Raw genomic sequence first — 12,270 nt, 5'->3', positions numbered from 1 at the left:
CTGTGGAAAAACATGGTCTCATGATATTCTGAGGAAATATGTAAGATAAATATGACATTATCTCAATAACCTTTTATTGAGAAATAGAGCAGCTGATTCCCCAAGCTCACACTACCCTCTCCACACACTGCACACACTGTGTGTACAGCTATTTTACTGCACCTCAAAAAAATGAAAGTCACATGTGGCATGCCAGTGTATAGCACCCACCTCTAGGCCCTATCCTTTATCAGCCCTGTCTTTTTGGTAAGTGCATATAATAACGTATATAATAATCAGTAGGGGTGTTAGAAAATACCAATACATTGAAATACAGCAATATTTAGTTTAGTTTACAGATTTATTTTGTTTTTGCATTTTTGTCATACTAACATTTTTCAGATTATCAAAGCAACGTTAATTTTAGAGAAATATAACCTGAGTAAATATTAAAAATACTCTTCAAATGATAATTTCATTTATTTTAGGGAAAAAAAATATCCAAACCAATTGTTTGCCCAGCCCCCCATAAATTAAGTGTGATTATTCACATTTTTGGAAACTTGAGTACAATTTTACTAACCACAACCAGGCCTGATTACTGCCAGACCTGTAGAATAAAAAAATAACTTAAATAGAACCTGTCTGATAACATGAACCAGCTAAAAGATCTGATAAAGCAACAAAAAAAAATATGACAAAAGTCATTGATCATCTATCAGTCTGGAAAAGGTTACAAAGTCATTTCTAAGGCTTTCGGACTCCAGAGAACTACAGTGAGAGCTATTATTCACAAATGGAGAAAACATGGAACACTGGTGAACCTTCCCAGAAGTGACAGGCCTACCGAAAAGACTCCAAAAGGACACGGACAACTCATCCAGGAGGTCACAAAAGAACCCAGAACAACAACTCAGTTAAGGTCTAGTGTAAGATAGAGACTGGGTGAAACTGGTCTCCAAGGCAAAAAACACTGCTGACCAAAATGTACACAAGGGCCCATTTTACATTTGCCAAAAAACAGATTGATATTCCCCAGGACTTTGGGTAAATATTTTTTGGACTGAAGTGACAAAATTGGAACTTTTTGGAAGGTGTGTGTCCCGTTACATCTGGCATAAAACTTACACATAATTTCCGAAAAAGAACATCCTACTGAACGTAAAACGGTGGTGGTGGTAGTGGGATGATCTGGGGCTGATTCTGGGTCTGGATAACTTGCTGTAATAGATGGAAGCTAGAATTCTGCTGTTAACCAGAACATCCTGAAAGAGAACGTCCAGCCATCTGTTCATGTGCTCAAGCTTAAGCGTACTTGGATTCTGCAGCAGGACAATAATCCAGGGCACACAAACAATTTCACCTCTGTATGGCTTAAAAACAACAAAATGAAGGTTTTGGAGTGGCCTAATCAAAGTCTGATTGAGATGATGTGGATGATCTTAAACGGGTGGTTCATGCTGGAAAGCCCTCCAATGTGACTGAATTAAAACCTAAGGAAGAGTGGAGCCAAAATTCCTGCACAAAGATGTGAAAGACTCATTGGCAGTTATCAGTAAAGCTTGATTGCAGTTGTTGCTGCCAAAGGTGTCACAACCAAGTTATTGGGTTTAGGGGGAAACACTTTTTACACAGGGCTAGATTGGTTTGGATAGTTTCTTTTCTTGAATAAATAAAATGTTCATGTAAAAGTGCTTTTTATTTTAAAAAAATGTATATGAAAAAGAAGCTTGCATATCACTTTAAATGGTGCTGTATGTTTGAGGAATATTGAGATTATGTAATATCCTGTATAAATGAATAAAACAGAAATAGAAAAACACGGTTGATATAACGTCTTATTTGTATTATTTTTTTGATGGTTTTGTTAAACACACACACACACACACACACAAATAAATATATAAATGTCATTTTGTACATACTGCACTAATAACAAATATGGTGACCGGCCTATATACAGCCCTAGTTATCAGTATACAGGTGTGGTTCAAAACAATGCAATATCTTTAAACTGGAATTAAATACAATTCTGAAAGTTTTATTGGCTACTGTGAAGACTTTGTAAGAAAAGCTGAGGTATTTGTTATAAACAAAAAAAAAAACAGACTGTCAGGCAGTGCTACACAGCCTGTAGATGTATTATATAATCAGTAGCTAATAAATCCTGATGAACTCCTGATACATCACAGATAAATCAAGTCACTACACAGCAATTAATGTGTAATAGCTTGGTCAACAGTGTGATTTCTAGCAATTTAATGAGAAACATATGAAGCTGATTTAATGTGGAAAACAGATAATGCGTCAATGTGAACCAAGCATTCATTCCCAACTACTGGAAAGTCTGTCTCTGTCCATTGACCAGTCTATTCCCTTCTATTAATCCTACCAGACCCACATGCTCTTATCTGTGGGTCATTCTCAGAATACTGTGCATTTTGGTTTTCATAACCTTCCAAAAAAGAACAAGATTTTCCATTTTTTTACTACTAATTTGATGGAAACATGGTTGATCTAGAGCTGCAGATGTGTTAAATTATTCATAATGACTTTGTCATGTTTCAAAGATACAGTACCAGTTAAAGGTTTGGACACATCTCCTCATTCCATGTTTTTCTTTTTTTTTCCTACATTGTAAATTAATACTTTTCCCACTAAAAGTGTTAAACAAACCAAAATATTTTATGAAGGATCTAGGTGGCTCTTATTGTTTTGTGCAACAGAGGTAACTCTTGCTCTTCTTTTCCTGGGGCAGTCCTGATGAGAGACAGTTTCATCAAAACATTTTCAATGGTATTTTGCGACTGCACTTGAGGTACTTTTAAAGTTCTTGAAAATTTTCAAATTGACAGACCTTCATTGCTTTAAGTCATTTTTTTCTTTACTTAATTGAGTATTTCTTGTCATACTGTGAATTAGAACATTACTGAAATAGAGCTATTCACTGTATACCAACTCTCCAACCTCTTTACAACTTTACAACTGATGCAAACACATTAAGAGGAGAAGAAATGTAGGTAATTAACTCTTGAAAAGTTCAGCACAGCTGTTAACTGAAAGCTATTCCAGGTGTTTTCCAGGAAAATATTTCAGCACTTCATGCTTCCCTCTGCTGACAGCTTTAATGGAGACACAGATTTCATTTTCCAACAGGACTTGGCACACTGCCCACATTGCAAAAAGCACCAATTGGCTTTCATTGGCTGTAAGCCATAATCATCAATAATAAAAGAAATAAACACTTAAAATAGATCACTCTGTGTGTAATACATCTATATAATATATGAGTTTCACATTTTGAACTGAATTACTGAAATAAAGTAACTTTTCAATGATATTCTAATTTTCTGAGATGCACTAGTAGATAAGATGCAAAGTATCATTTAAAAGAAGGCCAGAAAGACTCACAGGACCACACTAAACAACAAGAAACAAAAATGTAAGGATAACGAGACTTGCTGGGAAAGAGGAAGTCCCTAGACTAAAACAAGGCTGCCAACGATGTGTAGTTTTCCTGACAAAGCCTGCCAGCTCCTTCAAAATCCACATGAAGCAGCAAAGCACTGAGGAGCATCAATCAGCTCAGTCATTACCAGATTTTCAACTCTGTCTCTCTCTCTTTTTTCAGTCCTGTGTGGTCTGTTCATCCTGTCTACAGGGTTTGGACTGACAGTCAGCTGTCTTCCTAAAGCTCTGCCTGACGAGGATGAGCAGAGATCAAACAAAAGATCCAGGACAGAGTCTACCACACGCTTCAAAGGCAGAGTTCAGTGCTAATTAAACAACAACAGGGGAAACTGAAGCTTTATTAGATTATGTAGATGAGGTTTTTCTGTTTTAAATACTTCGGCTATGTTTACATTACCAGGCTAAAGTAACTCAAATCAGATTTTTTGCCTAAATGTGAACTCTAATTTTCCAGGACAGTGAAGACATGTCAAAACTGATCTTTTAAAATCAGATTTAAGTTACTTAAATATTTGTTCCTAGAAGAGCTCAGTGATTTTTCTTAAAGACAAGTCTTTTACATGTTCAGACAAAATGCATCAGCAGTGGCAGATTCTTAAAAACGGCTATTCAAATACTGCACATATTTAGTGCAATTATTTTAATTCAGTTTTTACTGCACACTTTCCAATTAAACATACAGTTTTACAATCACCTTAATGAAATGTACAGCCAATTGTGCTCTCTCTTAGGTCTACAGTAGCCGATGGCAAGCTACATGAACAGGATTCGAACCGGTGATCTCCCTTAGGCTCTGATCTTTCATTGCTAAACAGGGAAAGATTAAAATATTCTAAACTGATGGGCAGATTATTGAACAGATTATTGCACATTTTAAATGAATGATAAAGTCTGATTGGAAACTCCTAAACAGTTTAAAGTGTTTGCACCAATAGTGCAAAAAAATATATGGTTTTCCAGCTTATTTTGGCTACTGCGCTTGTGCACAGCTCCACATTCAGGGGGGCTACCTCACTAGCATGTTGTGCCTTACCATATTCAGCAAGCCAAAGGTGACTTTATCCGTAACCAGACACCATATTAAGCATTACAGAACAGTCACTGATGAAACAGGGTTCTCCCAGTCATGTTCATGCAGAGAAAACACGTGAAAAATGTATTAATGTGCATACATGTGCTGTTTCAGGGACAGATTAATTTACATTACAAGCAAAAACAGCTCACTTACATTTATTAATGTGAACAATCAAGAATTGCCGCTTTGCCACTCTGGTACACTTGTAGATAGTAGTATATGGTAAATTAGTATCAATATATTTTGACATTGAGCTTATATTATGTTTAAACTGAAGGCAAACTAGATTTGATTCTTAAATAAGATCTGTTAAGATGACTGTCTGAACAGAGTCAAAACTGCAGAGTTACTTATTATTTGTGCTCTTTCTCTTTTTCACTCTCTGTGTGCCTTATCTTTCACCTGTCATGCCTTATACAGACTGTGTAGTCCAAAACCCGGACTCCTCCATTTCCGTCAATGGGCAATCTCCACCTCAGGGACAATTTCCCGTTTGACCTCGTCTTTTCTGACCCTTGCCTGTATAATGACTACTCTCTGTTTTTGTTCCTTATATTAAAGTCTCATCTCATTTTTACAGCATGCGTCTGACTCTTGTCTGTAGCGTTATAACACCCTGCAAATAATGCGTGGCAATACTTATTACTATATTACACCCCATCAACAAGCCATTTTCACACCTTCCATCTATGTCGTTTATATAGCAACAGAGTTTACAAATATAACTACGCAGCTGGAAGGGGTGGTCTGGAAATGACATGTGTTTAGGTACATTTCTGGTGTATTGCTGGTGCACCACTGACTGAATTGAACCCTGACAACAGTCAAAAGTCAGGCATTCATTCCTATATTACCTATGCAGGTGCACCGTATGCTTGGCATGCATATACCCCCACTCGCTACACACACACAGACAGATGAGGAGCAGTGCACAAACCCAACTTTTACATCAGCAATAAACAGAATACAAAATAAAATAACACTTCTGTTCCTGTAAATGACCTGCTGTTGCACCGTCACATTGTGAATGAGCAGGACAGTTTCCACTGCTGAGAAGCGCTGAAACGCTGCTCCATAAAAAACTAATCCACCAAAGTCAGATTGCACCTGGCTCTTAAAGAGAATGGCAAGTGACACACTGATTGGTTCATTTCATGTTACGCCCAAAACAAACCCACAATCCATTAGGAGAATTAGTACATGCCTTTTGTATATTTTGAGCCATGCAAAATACGTTATGATAGCAAAGACACACTGAAAAGCCCTACAAATTACTCAACCACACTACACTATTATTACTACCCCTCTTCCAAAAAAACAGGGAAACAAAAAATTGAATCACGATTTGAATCATGTATAAATCACAGAAAATTGTCGTGATTAATAAACTATTTTCATTTAAATGACCTTTAAAAGATTTTAGCCATAAGGAGAAAAAAAACTTTGATTAATCGTTATCCATTGCTATGTGTACTAGAAAGTTGATGTCCTGCCTATCATACACAGTGACATAAGGAAGTGTTAAATCAACACTCAATAATTTGTAAAAGAGTATTATCTTTATAATTATTAGTTTTATTATAGTGATATTAAGTAATATAAATTAGTGGGTCATGGGTGACTTAAAACAGCCTGGATACACATGCTACAAATTAGATTATCAAACCCCAGGGATCTTGTACACCTAAGCAAAGGCATCCGAAGACAGATACTTACTGAAGCATTACAATTCAATTAGTTGATCAGAGGATTCGCTCAGGCCTGAAGGAGCGTCTGGGTCAGGGGTTTATTGACTAAAGGAACATGCTAGAAGCTTCAGTCTTACATTTGTAGCTCAGAGAGCATGAACTGTGTTGTGGTTTCAAAGCTACTTAAAGTATAAAAGTAAAAGTAATGAAAGGGGAAAAACATGCCATTGAGGACAAAAGCTTAAGCAGCACCACAGGAGCCTATAGTGCCCTTAGGTCTGGACAATAATTAAATATGGGTATTTATCGCGATAAGAAATGTTTCAATAACGATGATATAATTTTTGTAGTATTTTTATATGTATTATTTACAGAACCTGTCATGGACAGGTTTTTTTTACTGCTTTGTTTACAACATTTTCATTTCTATGGTATAATATAGTGTTTTGTGAGAGGTTTTGAAGACAGTAGTAGGTACAGATTTACTTGGTAGGGATTTGTAGCAGTTTTTCTGAGGCCTTCAAAGTATTTATATCGAAATCGGAATCATATTGTATCGACCAAAATTAAGAAAATATATTGCAGTTTAAATGTTGGCCATATCGTCCAGCTTTAATATACACACAAAACACATTTTTCTAAAAGTCATAATGACTATAATGTATATTGTCGCTGTCCAATGGAAAACACATATCTCAAAACAGCAATTTTACAGGAGAGATAAAAAAACCTTCTAAACTTTCAATGTAAGTCAATGTAAAAAGAGTTTATTTCAGGTCATTTTGAAGAGTTTCTATTGGTACTTTCATCAAGAAACTTTGGCACAGTGTAAGGGACAGTTTGTCTGTTTAAATTATATAGTAAACTTTTTTTGTGTTTTTCATAGGACAGCGACGATATATATACCCATTAAAAATGAATTAATTTTAGTACAATACAAATATATTATATTATATATATTAATATAGTCATAACAGGCTACATACGTCTGCTATGTTCTGCTGGAGTGTGACATGACATGATGTGCAGGTGTGATGGATCACGTATAAACCAATAGGGTGTCGAATGGTATATATTTATACTTTTCCTCCAACCACAATCAACTTCACTCTATCTGAATGGAGAGATTTATCTAGATAGAGTTTTTTGAAATGAATGAAAGAATGAAAACAAGCTGAAATGAAATTGGAGTAACAATTTGAGTTCACACTCAGCATTTAGCATAAACACACACATACATACTTACAAGCAGTGTTGGGAGTAACGGCGTTAAAACTAACGGCGTTACTAACGTAATCTAACTAATTACTATGACTGTAACTATAACGCCGTTACCATTTCCGACACCCCGTTACTGCACGTTACTTTAGCCGCTCTATGAACTTTTTTTTGTTGTAACTTTGCTTTGCCCTGGTTAACCCCTCTTCTTTCCGGTGAACTTGAGCTTCTGGCCGCTGTGCCTGTGTGTTGGCGTGGTGAAGTGAGGCACAATTGTGACGATTTGCTGCTCTAATCAATTCAGTGATTGCCGTGGACAGGCCAAGTTGCGATTTAAGGACGTTAAGCTTTTTTTAGCTGCTCCGGTTTTTGTGGTGCTGCTGCTTTCTCTTTTAGAGCTTAGATTCTCTGCCCGAACCCGACCTGACCCAAAGACCGTCCCAAAATCGGGCTCCTATTTTTATTTTATATAAAGCTCTGGTGTGATAATCACAATGTTGCTAAGTAACCAATTATTATTGTTCACTAAAGCGAACGAAATAGCGAAAACTGAAAGTGAAAAAACATTTGTGTTAACTGAATCTAATAAAAACGGTAATTAAAAGGAAAAAAACATAACTATCTCGAACTGTATTTTGTGTTTATAAAACTAACTAAAACGAACTAAAATTACTGAATTTTCGTGTTTATTTATTTATTTATTTATAAGCGCTGTTGTACAGCGGAGTTGTACAACAGCGCATCACCTCGTGGTCTGTGGCGTTAGTTCTTGTGTAAAGCGCTCGCGCTAGCCGCAAAATACGACAGAAAACACTGAGAAACTGCAGAACTATGTATGGGATTACAATATGAGCGCAAGGCAGATGAAAGAGAAACAGGAGATACAATGTGTGAGAACATTTACCTGTGAGTAGCTCATACACCAGAACATGCAAATCTCTCGCTCTCTCTCTCTCTCTCTCTCTCCCTCTCTCTCTCTCTCTCCCTCTCTCGCTCTCTTTCTCTCTCTCTCTCTCATTCTCTCTCTCTCTCTCTCTCTCCCTCTCTCTCTCTCTTTCTCTCTCACGTTTATTAGATTGATCTCTCTGATGAGATGTGTGAAAACTAATAAAAACTAGCAAGCCCACCCTAAAAACAAATTAAAACTTACTGAATCAAACTATAATAAAATGAAAAATGTAATCACGTAGCTCTGGGCGCACGTGAACACCTCCGCGTTTGACTTGCAGCACTGTGTGTAGCTGTTCTTAAAAATCATTTTAATTAAATAATAGTTTTATGCTATGTTTCAGTGTTATTTAACATAATTCTGATTATATTTCGCTCATTCAATCAGCCCGAAAACAGACAGTTTATGGTTTGGGTCTCATAATGACAGTTCATGGTTCGGGCTTGGGCAGAACGTGCACGGGCTCGGGCTGGGTCGGATTTTTTGGGCCGATCTCTGAGCTCTATTCTCTTTTGGTGAAGCTGTTATATTAATACTATTTTAACGGTCATTAGATTGTTGTTTTCGTCCATTATTTTGTTTTGTTTATATACATATTTCCTTTGAGTGTGGCTTGGTTTGTTTAACTCCATCCCCAGACGCGTTTTTCCGCTTTTTTCAGTATTATTTGTTTTAGTAATTTTCTTTGGTTCTGTGAAGAATTTAGTTTTTATTTTTTGTAATTCGTTAGATTATATTTTTGTCAACATTTTGGGTTTATTTTCGTTTGTTATTTTTCTAATAATAATAGTAAATACATAATTGATTTCCTTTTTTTTGACGGGCGAATAATAAAAGTAAGGCGATAGTTACTTTTACTGGTAACTAGTTACTTTTATAGTGGAGTAACTCCGTTAGTAACTCAGTTACTTTTTTGGAGAAGTAACGAGTAACTATAACTAATTACTTTTTCAAAGTAAGGTGCCCAATACTGCTTACAAGAAACAGTTTGTTTTGCCCCATGTGGCAATGCTTAGAATGCAGTTAGCACTTGCTTTGCATCACAAACTCTGTCGTGGCACATGCAAAACTTTCTTAAAGTTTCTGTGTTTGAGTATCTTCAAGGCTTTACACAGTTTGTGTAAGCACTGTCCTGCCAATCTCACCAAAGTCACATAGTGCAGTTAGCTGCACGCCGAGCCTGGAGTAGCAAAATGCTACTCCAAAACTCCAATACACAAACTCCAATACACAACTCCAAAGCCCAAAGCTGAGAAGCAACACAATCCACTGAGATCCAGCCCACCCCCCTTCCATCCAATCCCACAGCAAAAGTACTGGAGTGCAAACTTACTGAACGCTGCCACCGCCAGAATGATGGTCACCACAATGGAAATCCACGAAACCCACAGGGCCTTCTTCCTGTAACTCTGAGCTTCATGGGGTTTGAGGCGCATGCTGCTCTCCAACAGACCTGTCACAAGAACAATGAAAACACTGCTTTAGAGACAATTGATAGCACCCGCCCCGTTCTCTGAACAGGAGCCGGCGACAAGGGCTTATTAGGAATGTGCTGATCCGTGACCGCATCGAGCCGAGCCAAGCCAGGCTGAGCTTTTGCTAAGTGTTCTCCGAGCTGAACAGCCGGAGGGAGAGAGAGTGAGACTCGCAGCCGGGAACTAAATGGGCCTGTTAAATTAGCTGAATTGAATGCTCTCCTACAAGATTTAGGGCTCGCTAATTTGTTGTTTTGCCTGTAATAAAAGGAAAATTAGTTCTGCTTGCGAGGCAGGTGCTGGAACTCACAGGGGATGTGACTTATTAGCTGAGTGATGGTTGTAATACTTGCTCAGGGAAAAGAAAGAGAAAGAGAGAATGAAAGAAGGAGAAAAAGAAAAAGTAAGAAAGAGGGAGAAAAAAAGAAAGAAAGAACTCAATAAAGCTTTATATGGATTTTCCACTGTAGATGCTCGGTAGATGTTCATCTACACTTTAAAGATCCACTAAACCCAAAACATATATATTTCCATTAATATCTGAAATGTGTTCCTTTGAAACAATGTGTCATGAAACATACCAAACCTGCTTAAAATTTTCTGACCTTTAAAAAAACTGTTTTTTTATGGTATTTTCCACCTCTGTAGCACCTTCTCAGGTTCAACTGTGCTATAGGCGTGGGTGATGTGTCTGTGTACTTTGGTACGCAGACACTAAATCACATCCAACTATCTGTGTCTCACCGCTATCAGAGGCACACTGCTGCTGCTGCTTCAGCTCAGCCAATCAGCTCTCCCTCCTGCCCTGCCTCTAAACCCATACCATCACCCAGTGCCCCTCCCAAACTACCCCCTCACATTTTTTTTTGCCTTTTTTTTATTTAGGCTGAGGGTGGAGTCTGGAGGGTTGAGTGAAGGTGGGTTTAATGCCCCTTTTAAGGATAACATATTTTGCAAAACTCACTTTTTGCATGCTTTTGTATTTGCACTTGAGTCTTAACTGCCCCTATAAACACTCCAAACATAAAAAAAATCTGTCCATCCGCTTTTTGTAAATCAGTTGAAAGAGCATGGTTTAAAATTTATCTACAATGTACAAAATCAATTAAATAAAGAAATTAAACAAAATAATTGAATGAGGAGGTGTGTCCAAATGTTTGACTGGTTTAGATTTTTTTTTTTTTTTGGGGGGGGGGGATGTTTCTAACACATCATGTTACTACTCAGTCTTAAAGGCACAAGAAGCAAAACATCCTGGTCACTTCAGAAGACATAATTATAAAACATATATAAAATAATGATAGAGAATGGCTATTTTTGGTACTTAAACCAATATATGCTAACTAAAAGAGAAATATATGAATGCTTCCTTTGACCTTAACCTTAATGCTCTGGAATAAATCAGCCTTCTCCAGCTTATTAAATTATTTGTAGAAAAAAAAAGCAGATATATCATCCAAGAAATGATTGTGATAAACAATATTTTTGCAATTTTAAGTCCATTAAATTCAACTGAAATAATGATAATAGAATAGCATTACAACGCAATTACACGGTTTTAAAGACAAAAAATATAATAATTAACCAAAAGTTGGAAAATACATATAAAAATACTTTTTTCTTCATCTACTGCACTTCACACTGTGTGTATGGAGTCACAGTCATTGAAGCATGATTGTCTAAAATACTATTCAATTTTTCTATATGAGAAAAAACATATACAAATAGACACAATGGATGATATCACGATTATTAAATACTATGAGATTGTGTCCATTTATTGTACCATCGATAAGCTGATAATATAATTATTGTGACAGGCCTCCTGAAAACCAACAAAACAACGTCTACCAAGAAATACTCACAGAACAGTTTACAGAAACAATAAGAGCCCAGCCTTATTCCAGAATGTTCCTGATGTCAAGAATGTTCCGGGTCAGTCCAGCACATGCGGAGGGTTTCTAGATACGTGCAGAGACGAGGTACAGCTATTAATGACAGTCTGAGGCATTTCACAGCCTGCCGCAAAGCAATGCCAGGAGCGTACAGCTCCCAATGATGCCTTAAACTGCAAAACAGCCCGCTCAGTGTTTCTCAGCACAGGGGCTTTCACAGGGGAGACGTGACTCCAGTAAGTTGCTGAACAATGCAACCAGTCCATTAAGAACCAGTAGCCTAAACTACCCACTGTTCATTGTAAGCTCTATGCATGCATAGCCTCATCTTTGTTTTAGCAGAAACGCTGTACTTAAACTGCTTTACTTTACTCCATCCGCTTTAATAAAGTGATCGGCGGGGGTGAAGCAGTCACATGCTAATGGGGAGGGGGGGAGAAGTCTACCAGTGTTAGGAGGAATTGAACAAATGCCCCCTCCCCACTACTCCACCAAGTCACATGATCCAATACATCCCTTC

General features: G+C 37.2%; 1 protein-coding gene across 1 annotated transcript in view; it reads right to left on the bottom strand.

Annotated features, from left to right (window-relative positions):
* The window catches only part of tmem163a (transmembrane protein 163a), a 98,212-nt gene that overhangs the window by 68,693 nt on the left and 17,249 nt on the right, over window positions 1-12,270 (bottom strand). The window contains exon 2 of the mRNA XM_049484748.1: window positions 9,714-9,833. Coding sequence (XP_049340705.1) covers window positions 9,714-9,833 — 120 coding nt within the window. The remainder of the gene's footprint in view (window positions 1-9,713; window positions 9,834-12,270) is intronic.

The sequence above is a fragment of the Astyanax mexicanus genome, chromosome 11 (genome assembly GCF_023375975.1).
Source record: "Astyanax mexicanus isolate ESR-SI-001 chromosome 11, AstMex3_surface, whole genome shotgun sequence".
Lineage (NCBI taxonomy): Eukaryota > Metazoa > Chordata > Actinopteri > Characiformes > Acestrorhamphidae > Astyanax > Astyanax mexicanus.
Note: the sequence above shows the minus strand (reverse complement) of the source record. Positions and strands in the feature narration are given on the sequence as shown.